This window comes from Neoarius graeffei, chromosome 1, assembly GCF_027579695.1.
Source record: "Neoarius graeffei isolate fNeoGra1 chromosome 1, fNeoGra1.pri, whole genome shotgun sequence".
Taxonomy (NCBI): Eukaryota; Metazoa; Chordata; class Actinopteri; order Siluriformes; family Ariidae; genus Neoarius; species Neoarius graeffei.
Genome location: NC_083569.1, coordinates 43183236 through 43200641, shown reverse-complemented (window position 1 = coordinate 43200641; position 17406 = coordinate 43183236). Strand labels below are relative to the sequence as shown.

Here is a 17406-nt window from a genome sequence, read left to right as displayed (position 1 = left end):
TTGGGGTGCCACATCATCTACTGGTGTTGGTTCACTGTGTTTTATCAAGTCCAAAGTCAATGCACCCGTCTACCAGGAGATTAAGAACACTTCATGCTTCCATCTGCTGACAAGCTTTATGGAGATGCTGATTTCCTTTTTCAGCAGGACTTAGCACCTGCCCACAGTGGCAACACTACTACCAAATGGTTTGCTGACTATATTACTGTGCTTGATTGGCCAGCCAACTCACCTGACCTGAACCCCATAGAGAATCTATGGGTTACTGTCAGGAGGAAGATGAGAAACACCCAACCCAAAAATACAGACGAGCTGAAGGCCTCTATCAAAGCAATCTGGGCTTCAATAACACCTCAGCAGTGCCACAGGCTGATCACCTCCATGCCATGCCACAGTGATGCAGTAATTTGTGGTAAAGGAGCCCCAACGAAGTACTGAGTGTATAAATGAACATACTTTTCACAAGTTGGATATTTTCTGCCTTGTAAATCCTTTTTGATTGATCTTAGGAAATATTCTAATAGTTTGAGATTTTGGATTTCTGATTTTCATGAACTATAATCATCAAAATTAAAACAAAAATGCTTGAAATATTTCACTTTACATGTAGTGAATGTAGAATATATGAAAGTTTACCTTTTTGAATTAAATTATGAAAAAAAACTTTTTCATGGTATTCTAATTTTTGAGATGCACTAGTAGAAAGTTTTTACCTAATTTTTCAGATGTCACAAGACTGACCTCACTAAAAAGGGGGTAACAGGCGACAAAGGGGTTTCGTCTGGGAGCTCTCTGTTGCATTCACCTGACTTTGCTCTCCCTTTCTTTGACAGACTGATGCATCAGACAGAGGGCTGGGGACCATGTTTTCCGAGGTGGTCAAGAGGGAGGAGTGTCCTCTGTTGTACATCAGCCGTAAACTCTTGGTGAGAGAGGCAAAATACAGCACAATAGAGAAGGATTGCCTAGCTATTAAGTGGGTGCTCTTCATCCTCTGATATTACCTGATGGGGAGCCCTTTCACCCTCTGTTATAATCACCAGTGAGCAAATCACTCGCTGACATCTGCCACAGGTTCGAGGTGGTCCACAAGCTGGGGCATGGATGATGGTGGCAAATTACCTCTCCCACCAGGTAGATGGCTCTCTGGCCTGAGTCGGCTGGTGGGGATGTGTGGCAGCGGTTGAGCACCAGCAGTGGATGGAGAGGAGGTAGTTTGAACCAGCAGGTAATTCATGATGACTTTCCCTATGTCTAATCACCAGAAAATTTATGTATGTGTCTGTGTATTTTCAGGAGACAGAAGCCAGTAACCAGAGAGAGAGAGAGAGAAAGTTGAGAAACCCAACACTGTCTGTGTGCTTGTATGTGTGCAGAGTGAATTAAGAGTGTTGAAAAGCATGAGTAAAAGTAAAATAAATGCATATTTGAGTTGTTGCAAGCCTGCCTCTTATTTCCCCTGAACCATGAGAGTGGAACAAAGAGTTGAAGGTAGACTGCCGTTCAGATTTTTCAAGTTTAGGTCATAAAAAGAATTTTCCCTAACACCCAGTTATTTTTGTTTAGTGGACCAAAAGCTACGGAATTTGAATCACAGGCTTCCAATTTTATGAGGGTTTTTTTTAATAGAACAATTAATGAATTTAGGGCCACATGGCCCTAAATTCTCAGCTATTTTTTCCTGCTTCAACATGACCCAATTCAGGATACTACATCAGGCATCATGTCATTCACTTTCCCCGTTCGTGCAAGGCATTGTGGGATACAATTTGAAACAGGAGAAAAAATGGAGGACCTGAGTGCGCGAATGAAACATGAAAGACTGACTACAGTAACGGAAAGCGAGAAGAAAAGACGTTATGTTGTGAAGGAAAGGAAACGCAGGACCAAACTAAGAAATATTGGCGGTCAGTGAGCACCTCGGTGTGATCAGCTGTTCATTTAGCAACAAGATGATGTAACTGCCAGTGCATGGTCAAGGTAAACCTGTGCATGTGCATATGGACTTCCTCTGTCTGCTTGACTGTGCGAAGCGAGTGATTTCATGCACATTATTTGCTCAGGAATCCCCTCAAATTAAATAACTTCCCAGCCACAGAATGACCTGATATTTTGTGAGATATTACAGAAATAAACATATCACAATGACCAAATTTCAGAGGGAACTAAATTTCACCGATTTTATGAAATCAAAAGGCCAGCTCTCTTTAATAGCAAATTAACTCTGTCACAACATTTTTGGGAATATGTTGCAGGCCAGAAATGCAGCAATGGATATATATATATATATGAAATGAAGTTGACCAGACAAATCGTGAAATATCTTGGGTTCATTCTGTTGGCAATGAAATACAAGTCAAAGTAAATGTAGAAATCACTGCTTTCTTTTTTCTTTTTAAATATGCATTTTTCATACCATCCAAGAGTTTTCTGATCTGGGGTTGCCAATCAGCAAGTTATATTTGTCGTGCACAAAATCTGCAATATAGCTCATGTATCTACGGTAGGACAAAATTTTTTAGCTGTACATTTTCTGGATTTTCAGACCAGATTATATAAAACAGACTAGCAAGAACAGATCTGGGCTGAAAATCATATTCCTGATGTGAAAATTTATCTGAAATCCCTGTATTAAAAATCTCTTCGTGAGCTGTGATGCACTGTATGACCTGTATATACTGGTAGACACCTGACCATCACATCCATATGTGCTTGTTGAACGCCCCATTCCAAATGTAGCCTGCTTCTTTGCTGGGATTAAGGATGTGTTAGTTTCAGCCATTGTGTACTGTGTGATTATCCTTCTGGAATCATCACAAATTTATTGCTGGGAAGAATGTCAGATGTCAGATAAAAGAGGTAGATGCAAGTGCAGGCAGTTTATTGAAGAAAACACATAAAACGAACAAAATAGGAATAAGAACATTAAACATAAGCTGTGAGCATGAGGCAAGGAACATATACATAAGACAACTTACAGTAGGCTACACACAACAAAAGCTGAGCAAGGAAACAGGACTTAGGAATAGGGCTACTAATTGGTGACAACACAAAACAGGTGCAAGTCATTAAAGAGCATGTTGTTTGAGAGGATGCTCGAGACCTTGTCAGTCATTTTGTGGCTGAAACCAGTGCTGACATGATGTCAGGTAATAACTCAAGGTGAAGCAATGCAGATTCCTGACCTCCTGACATAATATGCAGTATGTAGTTGGTGCAAGCTGGTACCACAAGCTGGTCTAGTGGTTAGTGTGTCCGCCTCTCGACCAGGAGATCGCAAGTTCTACTCATTGTCGGGTCATACCAAAGACCCTCATAAAAATGGTACGTACTGCCGTCTGGCAAGGCACGCTGCAATACAGATGCAAGTGGGGAGTCAAACTCTCATGGTTACCAGAGGACTGGCCCCCCCCCCACTGTAACCCTAGCTGTATAGGCAAGAGACCAAGGGTTATAGAAGCAGAGATCGGCACCGCCCAATGTGCATCAAGGGCTTGGCTACTACTGGGACAGGAGACTGCCTGGGAAGACCAGGTCCTGGCATGGGATGGACTTTGACTTTTGAGTTTGTGCAAGGTAGTGGCATAACTAATTTTTTTTTGGGGGGACCCCATACAAGCATTACATTTAAAGGCTACTCAATTATGTATGTATGAATTAATTAATACTTACCTACCTACCTACCTACCTACCTACCTACCTACCAACCAACCCTTATTATTTTATAAACAGTTAGTAACATGGTAGCACTGTTATGGCCAGTATTACAGCATTTTTGTTCAAAGCTTTAAAAATCATGCTGTATGCAAATGCTGGCACTGTGCAAAGTCTGTTAGGTTACTCATTAATATGATAGCAATTCAGTCACTTTAGCAAATAGTGGCCTTTAGATACACTGCACCAAGCAGACCATTCATTCACTCTTCTTCAGTAACTGCTGTCTCCTAGACAGGGTCTCAGTGTTTCCAGAGCCTATCCCAGGAAAAATGGAGGGGCACAAGGAGGGAATAAGCCCAAGATAGGATGCCAGCCCACCACAGAACACCATACACATACGTTCACACACTCATTCACTCCTAGGAGCAATTTAGGAGTAGTCAATTCACCTACTGGCTTTTTTTTTTGGGGGGGGGTGACCCAGAGGAAACCTGCAGAGACCCAGGGAAAGCAAGTAAGACTGCTTTCAGACTGGACTTCAAACACTTTGAATTCTGTGCTTCTCCACTCTTCCTCCAGACTCTAGGACCTTGATTTCCAAATGAAATGAAAAATTTACTTTCATCTGAAAAGAGGACTTTGGATCACTGAGCAACAATCCAGTTCTTTCTCTCTTACGCCCAGGTAAAACAGGGAAAGAAAGTAACCAAGGCCCAGAACTTAACCTGGGACCCTGCAGCTGTTAACTAAGAAACCTAGCTATGATAGTTTATCACTTACCAGTCTGTGTTTGTTATCAAGTCATGATTTAATAATTAATTGTCTGTAAATTAATTCCATATTAGCATGAAACTAAACAACAAAAGGTGATGATATAAAATGAGCACAAAAAGGGCTGTTGTTTTTTAAACGCTTGTTTTCCATAGGCATCTGTTCGCCCAGCATCACACTTCCTGCTACTCAATGTCAAGCCGAGCACAGTACAAAACATTGCTGAATTATTAAACAACACTATAAGCTGCTCAGCCCTGCTAAAAGGCTATGCTACTTATTCTATTCCATTCAGTAGATCATGGCATGGAAATTTCATGCAAATGGGCAACAGGAAGGCATGCATGCAAATAAATAAATAAACAAACAAATAAGTTTTAAAGCACCACCGTAAATATAGAAGTTCTCATCTCATCTCATTATCTGTAGCCGCTTTATCCTTCTACAGGGTCGCAGGCAAGCTGGAGCCTATCCCAGCTGACTACGGGCAAAAGGCAGGGTACACCCTGGACAAGTCACCAGGTCATCACAGGGCTGACACATAGACACAGACAACCATTCACACTCGCGGTCAATTTAGAGTCACCAGTTAACCTAACCTGCATGTCTTTGGACTGTGGGGGAAACCGGAGCACCCGGAGGAAACCCACATGGACACGGGGAGAACATGCAAACTCCGCACAGAAAGGCCCTCGCCGGCCAAGGGGCTCGAACCCGGATCTTCTTGCTGTGAGGCGACAGCGCTAACCACTACACCACCGTGCCGCCCTAATATAGAAGTTATAAAATATATACTACAAAAAGCATCTACATTCAGCTATTTTACTGCTTGCATATTACACATTAGCACATTGATGAAGGTTCATTTTCACCAGTTTTATAAGTTACAAGTTATAACAATGATCTTCTTCAGGCTCATGCGCATGTTGATAAATACCAATCACCCATAAATTACCAAAGCACACTTATGGTACAGCTGATTTACATTTAGTGATGTTCACAAAACGTCATAAAAGGCAAAGTTCACTGAGAGCCCAGATGATGGCTAAATGGGGAATGAGCACCTCCTAAAAGTGGAAATATTCCAGTTATGCTACCATTATTCTTCCCCTTGTTATATTGTGATATTTCTTTTATCCCAATTGAAAATCTCATTTTTCTTCATTTATGATTTTCTTTTGGATCGCTTTCTTCCATATATGGGAATTTACTCAAAAGTAGGAGCTCTTATAGGATGCAAACGTTTTATTTCCAAACTAGCTGTATTTTCATGAACATCACAGTTCTTGTGTAAATGTTCCTACACATGATTTACAAATAAATTTGTTTGATCCAGTTTGATCAATGAGGCCCTCCATTGGCAAAGTATTTAATATTTTTGCTTGATTTAACATTGATTCACTGATAACTGATGATTAACAAGTCACAAGAATTTTCCATAATTTCCATAAGTATAAGTTGCTTTTGATGGGTTAGTGTGCTGGGATATTCTGCTTAAGTTTGACCTTATACATCACAGATGAAAAATGCTGCCTGCCTCTAGGAGCTCAGTACATCCTAATGTAAAACACCTCAGTAAACTAATTTAGACTAAGTTCCTGCCTGTAACTAACTGACCACTGGCAGTTTGCCTGCATATTCATTTACTCTCTTGTTGCAGCAGTGTCAAATGTGAAAATCACTGTTCCAGTTATACATAACGGGACTGCTGCTAGTCAGTAGTAACTTGTTATTAACTCATTATTACCTTATTACCTTGTTAGTAATGTAATGTCACCACAGGATGCTTCCAGAATGAAGCATTGGGGCTCCTTACTAGAATGAGAAGTTTTGATCATATTCCTCCTATCTTATCCACACTGCATTGGCTCCCAGTAAAATTTTGCATAGATTATAAAATATTACTAATGACCTAAGGCGACACGGTGGTATAGTGGTTAGCGCTGTCGCCTCACAGCAAGAAGGTCCGGGTTCGAGCCCCGTGGCCGGCGAGGGCCTTTCTGTGCGGAGTTTGCATGTTCTCCCCGTGTCCGCGTGGGTTTCCTCCGGGTGCTCCGGTTTCCCCCACAATCCAAAGACATGCAGGTTAGGTTAACTGGTGACTCTAAATTGACCGTAGGTGTGAATGTGAGTGTGAATGGTTGTCTGTGTCTATGTGTCAGCCCTGTGATGACCTGGCGACTTGTCCAGGGTGTACCCCGCCTTTCGCCCGTAGTCAGCTGGGATAGGCTCCAGCTTGCCTGCGACCCTGTAGAACAGGATAAAGCAGCTAGAGATAATGAGATGAGATGAGACTAATGACCTATAAATCACTGAATGGTCTCATCCCATGATACCTGAGTGACCTTTTGAGCTATTATGATCTGTCACACCTGCTGTGATCAAAAGGTGCAGCTTATTTATTAGTACTCCAATGAAGAATATGGCAAGGGGCAGAGGTGGGTTGTTTGTTTGTTTGTTTGTTTGTTTGTTTGTTTGTTTGTTTGTTTGTTTGTTTGTTTGTTTTTTGTCCATATAAAGCCTCCCTGCTGTGGAACTGCTTCTACTGTGTGCTTGAAATAATCTAGGCAAAGTGTAGGCTGAAAACCTATTTCTTGAGTCAAGCTTTTTTGTTAAACAGATTTTCTTTTTGGTAAATGTCTGGGAGTTCATAGGCATACAGACTTTTAGTAAACTGGGATATTTTGATGGTGTCATTCCCCAACCACCACACACATTCACTCAGGCTTGTGTATGGTGGAATGGCAGGACACTTTGTGTCCCAGGGTGCCCTAATGCATGTGTTAATGTCTGTGACCAACCCAAGCTGTGTACTGTCTAGCCTGGGGTTAGCTGTTTGAGTTCTCTATTTAGTTGGATTTTATATGGTTGGTTTGTTTCCTTGGCTGTTTGAGTATGTTACACAGAATATTACACTAAGTATTGTTGTCACTTGTTCAGTTGGCACTAGAACTTTCTTGTCTTGAAGTTCAGCAATTTGTGTACCTGACTTTTGCACTCATTGTACTTCGCTCTGGATAAGAGCATCTGCTAAATGCCATGTAATGTAATGTAATGGTTTCCCTCTTACCTTATTAGTTCTGCTGTTGTAACTAGTCCTGCTGGATTCCCTGCTTACACTCTGATTGCAATGTACATCCCTTTCTCTCTGTCAAGCCACAATATAAGTGTACTCCTGCTGCCTCATGGTGATGTCCAATCCTGAATCCCTCTGCCTGCCGGATCTGCCTGGCCCATCCTGATGCTTTACTTCTACTTACAGCTTCATTTTCATGGGAATCACTCAGTGTTGCTGAGAATGGCTCTACATGATAGCCTTAAGATTGCATCACACCCAATGTTCCCAGGATAGTATCAAGATCCACGGCAACCCTGACCAGGACAAAGTGGTTACTACAGAAGAATTAGTTAGTTAGTTAGTTAGTTAGTTAGTTAGTTAGTTAGTTAGTTAGTTAGTTAGTTAAATAAATAAATAAATAAATAAATAAATGTAAATGTCATGCAAGTGAGTGGTGTGACAGAAAGACCAGAATGAGCGACATTGCTAGATCGGTTCTTTATCTCTGCTTTGCTGTTGTCATGATTGCTTCTCTGTAAGAAGATTAAGATCACATAGGTCACTCCAGGATTTAGAAAGACAGAGGGAGAGGCAAATGTAAAATCCTCTTGGTCAAGCAACCTTACAAGACTGCAAATAGGAAGTAGCATAAAAAGGAGGAACCTTTCCATTAAATCTGGAAAAGAATGGTGATTTTCTTTCATTCAAACATGTTGCTTTGTATGAAACAACAGTGTGTATGTAATTAAAAACCTAACAGAACCAGTATTTGTGACGTTCTGTCTTCCAGGGCAACCAAATGTTCTGCTTAGAAATGCAGCATATTATATTGTTTCTCAGGCGTTGCTTACTTAAGCCTACAATAATCATGTCCGTACTCACCAAGTAAATGCAAAAACTGGTATATTTTTGGTAACTAGCTCAAATAACCAAGGGTTGCAAAATACATTGTTTGTGAAGTTATAAAGTTATGGACAAAGGTAATAGGAGGCAAGTTTTGACAGCATTTAGTGCTGCCTCCTCACAGTTTCACTGTCCCTGGTTCCATCATTAGCTTGGATTACTGTCTATGTGGAGTTTCTCTCCCTTTGTCTGTCTGGGTTTCTTCCAGGTCCTCTGGTTTTCTTCCACCTCCCATACAGTGGTGCTTGAAAGTTTGTGAACCCTTTAGAATTTTCTATATTTCTGCATAAATATGATCTAAAACATCATCAGATTTTCACACAAGTCCTAAAAGTAGATAAAGAGAACCCAGTTAAACAAATGAGACAAAAATATGATACTTGGTCATTTATTTATTGAGGAAAATGATACAATATTATATATCTGTGACTGGCAAAAGTATGTGAACCTTTACTTTCAGTATCTGGTGTGACCCCCTTGAGCAGCAATAACTGCAACTAAATGTTTCCGGTAACTGGTGATCGGTCCTGCACACCAGCTTGAAGGAATTTTAGCCCATTCCTCCGTACAGAACAGCTTCAACTCTGGGATGTTGGTGGGGTTCCTCACATGAACTGATCGCTTCAAGTCCTTCCACAACATTTCGATTGGATTAAGGTCAGGACTTTGACTTGGCCATTCCAAAACATTAACTTTATTCTTCTTTAACCATTCTTTGGTAGAACAACTTGTGTGCTTAGGGTCGTTGTCTTGCTGTATGACCCACCTTCTCTTGAGATTCAGTTCATGGACAGATGTCCTGACATTTTCCTTTAGAATTTGCTGATATAATTCAGAATTCATTGTTCCATCAATGATGGCAGCTGTCCTGGCCCAGATGCAGCAAAACAGGCCCAAACCATGATACTACCACCACCATGTTTCACAGATGGGATAAGGTTCTTATGCTGGAATGTAGTGTTTTCCTTTCTCCAAACATAACGCTTCTTGTTTAAACCAAAAAGTTCTATTTTGGTCTCATCCGTCCACAAAACATTTTTCCAATAGCCTTCTAGCTTGTCCACGTGATCTTTAGCAAACTGCAGATGAGCAGCAATGTTCTTTTTGGAGAGCAGTGGCTTTCTCCTTGCAACCCTGCCATGCACACCATTGTTGTTCAGTGTTCTCCTGATGGTGGACTCATGAACATTAACATTAGCCAATGTGAGAGAGGCCTTCAGTTGCTTAGAAGTTACCCTGGGGTCCTTTGTGACCTTGCCGACTATTACACGCCTTGCTCTTGGAGTGATCTTTGTTGGTCGACCACTCCTGGGGAGGGTAATAATGGTCTTGAATTTCCTCCCTTTGTACACAATCTGTCTGACTGTGGATTGGTGGAGTCCAAACTCTTTAGTGATGATTTTGTAACCTTGTCCAGCCTGATGAGCATCAACAACGCTTTTTCTGAGGTTCTCAGAACTCTCCTTTGTTTGTGCCATGATACACTTCCACAAACATGTATTGTGAAGATCAGACTTTGATAGATCCCTGTTCTTTAAATAAAACAGGGTGCCCACTCACACCTGATTGTCATCCAGTTGATTGAAAACACCTGACTCTAATTCCACCTTCAAATTAACTGCTAATCCTAGAGGTTCACATACTTTTGCCACTCACAGATATGTAATATTGGATCATTTTTCTCAATAACTAAATGACCAAGTATAATATTTTTGTCTCATTTGTTTAACTGGGTTCTCTTTATCTACTTTTAGGACTTGTGTGAAAATCTGATGTTGTTTTAGGTGTTTTAGGTCATATTTATGCAGAAATATAGAAAATTCTAAAGGGTTCATAAACTTTCAAGTACCACTGTAGGTGGATTGACTATGCAAAATTGCATGCACACTAAGTGTGTGTGTGTGTGTGTGTGTGTGTGTGTGTGTGTGTGTGTGTGTGTGTGTGTGTGCCTGGTGCTCTACAATGGACTGGGATCCAGTGTATTCCTAGCTGTATTTCTGCCCAGTGCTCCTGCGGTGTTCTCCAGATCCACCACAAGCCTAATCAGGATAACGTGGTTACCAAAGATGAATGAATGAATGATATTGTGCAGCCCTAGAAATATGAAATGATACTGTAATTGTTATACAATATAAATATATAATATAAATATACAATACTATATACAGTACCATCTTAATCTCAGTACACAAAAACTAAAAGTAGTGAAGAGAATACACTCAGGCTCACATGGATTATGGCTGAATGCAACAGATGGTCCTCCTCAGATGGCACTTTCAAATATAGCCTACCTCATCATCCATCTCTCTCTCTTGAACACACACACACACACACACACACACACACACACACACACACACACACACACATTACTTAAATGGGATGCATGTTACCTTTTTCTTGGGTGGCATACCGACCACACTTGTTTGTTGCTTGTCCCTCCACGACTACTGCACAAGTGAACTGTTTGCAATCTCACCCAGGAAAGTACATGAGATCCCCTTTAATCCACTCCTTTATAAAACAGATGACTAATTTCTTAAATGTACATGATAAAGCAAGGCTAGCGTTTTATGTATGTTGATCATTGCTTCCTGCTGCTGTATCACAAATATCAAATAAAAGAAAAAAAATGAAAAAAGGAGCGTCTGTCCAGCAACACTGAAGGCTTGTGTGCATCTCATACTCTGCCTGTGTGTGTGTGTGTGTGTGTGTGTGTGTGTGTGTGTGTGTGTGTGTGTGTGGGAGGGGGGGACTCAGCAGCTTTGAGGGCTTATTTCTCGAGCGTGGCATCTGTTGCTTTCTCCCTGCATCCTTCTATGACCTGAACTCCAGCAATTGACTCTAAGCCTGATTCACTCAAAGTAAGGTATCTAGCAAATAAAATTGAACAAATAACAAATAATTCAAATTTTGAAACAAATAAAACAAATTATCTCTACATGAGGTGTGAAAATTGTGCCAGTAAAAGTATTGAGATGAACTATCATGTATAAGCTACTGTGTTATGTGTATGGTATATATCAATATGAATGTTAAGCAGATCATAAGTAAATTTTCACAAAGTCAGCAAAATAATCTGAATGTCACAATAACACCAGAATCAACATTGCTTTACACAGAGCCGCCTACAAACATGGCCACAGGCTACAGTTCCCAGCCTACAAGCATGGGAGCTGAAGACTACAACATCAAACAGCCATCATGAACTCTATCATGCTTATATTCACCCTCCTACTGATTACACACACATGGACACATTTACACAATCACACCACCACCACATGGCAAAATATACACTTACTGTTTCTTACCTGTCAAAAGAAAGCCTTAATGCAATAGTGTTTTCTTATTACAATTTTGATCCTGGTGAATTAATTTATGTCTTTGTCTTTTGCCCTGGTTACTCAGATTGCATATTGCCTAACTGCGGCCTATTTCCTGATTTTGATCTTGTCTTACATTTTGGATTTGTTTGCTTGTTGTTTTAATAAAACTCTGAACCTGTAACTGTCACTGTCTACTCTACCTGACAGAATACTTTGCCAGTACATGGACAAAGCAGGATTTCAAGAGTGGCGATAGGCCTTGGCCTCCTAAGGCCGCCACATTGGCAAGCAGCAGTAGCAGCTTGCCATGAGCAATGCCCAGCTAGTGCTACTCTCCAGCATACCAGCACCCACACAGGATACTATAGCAGCACCCTCTCAATCTGCTCCATCGCTGATCACTTGCCCCAACAGGTGATCCTGCTTCATGTAAAGGTTTGATGCTTCAATGTTCCTTGTATTTTTCTGGTCAAGAGGGAGTGATGGAGAAGACTCACTCAGTTCATCTACTTGCTTGCAGATAAGGTCCTCACCTAGGTTACTGCCATCTGGACCCAATAAGGAGGGGCACACCACCTCCTATGAGTGCTTCCCGGAGCTCTTTTGGCAAGTTTTTGACCATTCTCAAGAGGGAAAGGAAGTAGGAAAGCAAATCCTCACACTCCGACAAGGCACCCAGAGTGGCACCGAGTTCACATTAGAATTCTGCACCCTAGCCTCTTACAGTGGCTGGAATGAGCCCACACTAAAGGCAGCCTATTGTCAAGGACTGGTTTGTTGTGATGATCATCCCTCGACTCACTCATCGATTGCTTCATCTGTCTCGACCACTTACTTAAGAACCAGAGGGGTAAACCACAGATAACTTCTATGATGGAAATCTACGAGCCTGAACACATGCAACTTGGACAAGCAAAGTTGACAGATGTGGAATGTCAAAAGCATCACAAACTCAAGTTGTGCTTTTACTGTGGCAGTCATAATCACTCAGTGTCTTTATGCCCAGCCCGACTCAAACCCGACCTTCTTCAAACTGCACAGATTTAAAAAACTAGCATTCTGGCTCCAATACAGTGAGCTGTAGTGTTACTCACCAAAAAAGAAATTGGTGAGTAACACTATTACTCACCAAAATGTTTCTGTACCTCTACAGATAGGCTACTCAGGGTTTTTTTTTTTTACTGTTTCTGCAGTGATTGACTCTGGAGCAGCTGGCAATTTTATTGATGTCAGTAATGGTGCCAGTAATCCGAGTTTAGAGCAGCCTCCAAACATGCCCACCACGGACTACAATCCCCAAGCGCCACAACACCCTTCCTCTCCTGAATATTAAAGACACACTTGTTTCCCATTTCCTGGTAATCAGCTTCCCTATTTAAGGACAGCAAACACACATGCATTTGGAAAGTATCGCTCAGTGTTTCATACCTGCCAAGCTGTTGTTCCTAGTTCCTGACTTTCCATGACTTTGACCCAGTTTTCTGTTTATTTCTGACTTTGAACTTTCACCTGATCTCTGACATACTGTCTGCATGTCGACCGACCTTTGCTTGACCCTGAGCTCATCATTCATCTCGTGATTTGGATGTGTTTGCAGTGCACCTGCTCTCCTCTGCGCTTGCATCCATAAGTGCCTGCATCCTGACAGGATACTTCGCTACCATGGATGCAGCAGAAGAAGTGAAGCAAACTGCTTTTAATATGCAGGGACAATTGTTGGGAGAACACCAGCAGGTGTTAAGTGAATTAAACACTTGTATGTCACAACTAACAGCTGTTGTCTTGCAGGCCTTCCTGACATGCCCTCCACGAGTGCTGCTGTGATGGTTCCTTAACCTGAGAAGTTCTCCGGAGAGGTATCTGAGTTGCAAGGGTTTCCTCCTACAATGCTCACCATACTTCATGACCCTCACAGGTGCCATGGAAGAACAGAAGACAGTGCAGTTCATCAATCTCCTCACTGGCAAGGCAATGAAGTGGGCTAGTGCCATGTGGGAGCATGGTGGTGAGCACACAGCATCCTATGATCATTTTGGGGAGCTATTCAAATGAGTGTTTGATCATCAGCCTGAGGGTGTTGAAGTAGGAGAGAGGCTACTCACGATCCGGCAGGGAGAGAGGAGAGTGGCTGAGTATGCCTTTGAGTTCTGCACACTAGCAGCAGGCAGTGGGTGGAACAAACCAGCACTAAAGGCAACTTTCTGCCAGGGATTATGCCAAGATATTCTGATGGAGCTGGCATGTCGGGACAAACAACTCATACTAGACTCCCTCATTGATCTAGCCATCAGACTGGATCATCTTCTCTGTAACAGGCCTTTCTTCCAGCACTCTCCCATTCTTCTACAATTTCCCCAATCTCTTATGCCTATGGAGCTCTCCAATACATGTGTGCCCCATTCTGAGAAGGAGAGAAGACACTGTGAGGGGTTGTGTTTCTACTGCGTAAAACATGGCCATCTATTGGCAAAATATCCCATCTGACCACCCAATCCCAGAAAACAAGGTCACCTCCACCACCCACCTCCACTGAACCCAGCTCCACCAGCCCGGTGAGTCACAAACCCCCTTCACCACAATGCTTTCTTCAGCTCCATGTATTGTTAAAACTCCCAGACTTGACCCATGTTCTTTCTGTCCTCATAGACTCAGGGGCAGAGGGCAATTTTATTGACCTTGAGGTTGTCCAGAGGCTCAACCTGCCCATGGAGGGGCTCCAACAACCAGTGAGCCTGAAGGCCATAGATGGTGGACCCACTGGGGAGGGGTTCATCACCACTTGCACCACACCCATTGAAATTCAGGTTGGGGCACTTCATAAGGAATGCATGTCTTTGTTCATCACCCATACTGCACATCAAGCAGTTCTGAGTTTCCCCTGGTTACAACTCCATGACCCTCTTATTTCCAGGCAGCATCAAGAAATGTTATGATGGTCTCCCTTGTGTCTTCATGAACGCTTGCAACTTCCACAGATCACACTGGTTTCCATTTCCATGGAAAGCCCCTCACCAGAGGGTGTCAAACATGTTCCCGCCTGCTACCATGAGCTCAAGGAAGTATTCAGCAAAGATAAAGCCAGTGGTCTGCCCCCTCACCGATCGTACGACTGTGCCATCAATCTCCTCCAGGGCCCTACACCTCCATGTAACTGTATATACCCGCTATCCATCGCTGAGCAAGCCACCATGGAGGAGTATGTTCAGGAAGCACTGCAACAGGAATATATCCATCCATCCACATCCCCAGCACCAGCAAACTTCTTTTTCATGGAGAAGAAAGGAGGGGATCTCCACTCCTGCATCGATGACTGAGGGCTAAACCAAATTACAGTTAAGTATCCCTACTTGCTTTCACTTGTGACATCTGCTCTAGAACAGCTAAGAACTGCTTGCATATTCACTAAACTGGACCTTAGGAGTGTATGCAACCTGGTGAAAATTTGTGAGGTGGGTGAATGGAAAACTGCTTTTAGTACTACTTCAGGCCACTTTGAATATTGTGTGATGCTATATGGACTTTCCTGCCCGCCCAGTGTCTTCCAATGTCTCATCAATGATGTCTTGAGTGATATGCTGGGATGCTATGTTATTGCATATATTAATAATAATACATCTGTTTTGTATAGCACTTTTCATGGTACTCAAAGACGCTTCACAGGAAGTTCAAACACACACACACACACACACACACACACACACACACACACACACACAGATACAGCAACAGATAAATAGTAGACAAAGAAAGAAAAAAAATAATAAATAAATAAATAAAAAGTAAAAAGTCCACCAAGTAGGGGTCAGAATGTAATTCCTGTGGTGTAGCAGCCACAGTTCCACCAAAAGGCACACGAAAACAAGTCCCACATCTCCAGCACTGCCGCCATGACGCCGTCAGCAACATCACTCGAACACCATGCCATGGATCCACAAAGCGAGCAGAGAAACTCCGCCACGCAGAACGCTGGTGTGTCCCAAACCGCCTGCACAGCCGCCGCGACACCACCGAGCAACATCGCTCGGAACATCACGCCAAGCGTTAGCGCAGAGCGCTGGACAACCATGAAGTAAAATAAGCAACGAGCTCATTGCAGTCCACAGCTGGGAGCGCAGGCATCGCCCACAGCCAACCAAGGCCTGGAGGGAGCCGACGCCCAAAACTAGGTCTGGAGCTACACCACAACCGGCGGACAAAACTAGGTCTGGAGCTACCCCACAACCGGTGGAGAAAACACTCAAACAAACATCAAACTACACAAACACACAGAAAAAAAATAGAAATAGAAAAAAAAAAGCTCCGGTGAGAAGCAGCAGCCAGAATGCGCACGACGTACTCTCAACAAGTAGACATCTTGATCTACTCCCCAGATGAAGTCACTCACTGCCAGCATGTTAAGTCAGTACTAACCCAGCTCCTAGAAAACCAATTCTATGGCAAAGTGGAAAAATGTGAATTCCACGCAACTCGGATTTTGTTCCTTGGATACATCATCAGTATTGAGCATGGATGCAAGCAAGGTCTCTGCAGTTACTACCTGGCCCACACCTACAACAGGCAATGAACTACAAAATTTCCTAGGATTTGCCCATTTTTATCACCAGTTCATCAGAGGGTTCAGTGCCATTGCTTCTCCTCTCACTGCTCTGCTCAAAAAAGGTCCCAAATGCCTCCATTGGAACCAGGCTGTGGAGGAGGTCTTTGAACAGCTCAAAGCAGCCTTCACATCAGCACCCATCCTCAGACATCCAGATCCTGCCATACCCTTCACTGTGGAAGTAGACGCTTCCAAAACTGGAGTGGGAGAGATGTTGTCACAGTGCCTTGGGGAGAAGCCCAAGCCCTATACACCATAGCCTTTTTTTCCAAAGAAACTCTCACCAGCTGAACAGAATTACAACATCGGAAGATGGGAACTTCTCACCATAAAGCTTGCCCTTGAGGAGTGGAGACATTGGCTAGAGGGGGCCACACATCCATTTGTAATTCTCACTGATCACAAGAATCTTGAATACCTTGAAGTTGAAAGACAGCAAAATGGCTGAATCCACATCAAGCTAGGTGGGCACTCTTCTTCACCCAATTCCAATTCTCCATCTCTTATCGTCCAAGTTTCAAAAACATTAGAGCTCTCCAGAATTCACACAGCCACAAACCCCAACCAAGAACATACTCCTATCCTGCCACCAAAATGCTTTGTCAATGCTATTACATGGGAAATAGACAAAGAAATAGCTCAAGCCCAGCCTCGTGACCCTCCAGAAACCTGTCCTCCCAGTCTCATGTACATTCCTCCATAGTTCCAAGGCCGGCTCATTACCTGGGCTCACTCATCCCCTGCCACCGGACATCCCAGTAGCCAACGCACTTATCAGCTAATCCAAAACAAGTATTGGTTGGAAAACATGTCTGAGATTAACAGGTTCCTTTCCTCCTGCTCTGCCTGTGCCCAAGCCAAGGTACCCTGTGCACCACCCATGGGCAAGCTCTGTCCACTGCCTACACCCCTAAGACCCTGGTCCCATCTGGCCATAGATTTCATCACAGAGGAACCCAAGTCTCAGAACAATATAGTAATCATTGTGGTAATTGATCAATTTTCTAAGGTGCTAAGACTTATTCCCCTGCCCGGCATGCCCACAGCATTTGAAACCACTGAATTCCTCTTCCCACATGTCTTCTGGTACT

The 17406-nt window shown here is 42.8% G+C and overlaps 1 protein-coding gene across 1 annotated transcript in view; it reads right to left on the bottom strand.

The window, feature by feature from the left end:
- The window catches only part of cacnb2b (calcium channel, voltage-dependent, beta 2b), a 64292-nt gene extending 50677 nt beyond the window's left edge, over nt 1-13615 (bottom strand). The window contains exons 1-3 of the mRNA XM_060919055.1: nt 13555-13615; nt 12125-12266; nt 4115-4148 (exon numbers count right to left, since the gene is read on the bottom strand). Coding sequence (XP_060775038.1) covers nt 4115-4148; nt 12125-12266; nt 13555-13615 — 237 coding nt within the window. The remainder of the gene's footprint in view (nt 1-4114; nt 4149-12124; nt 12267-13554) is intronic.
- Nucleotides 13616-17406: the final 3791 nt, after the last annotated feature.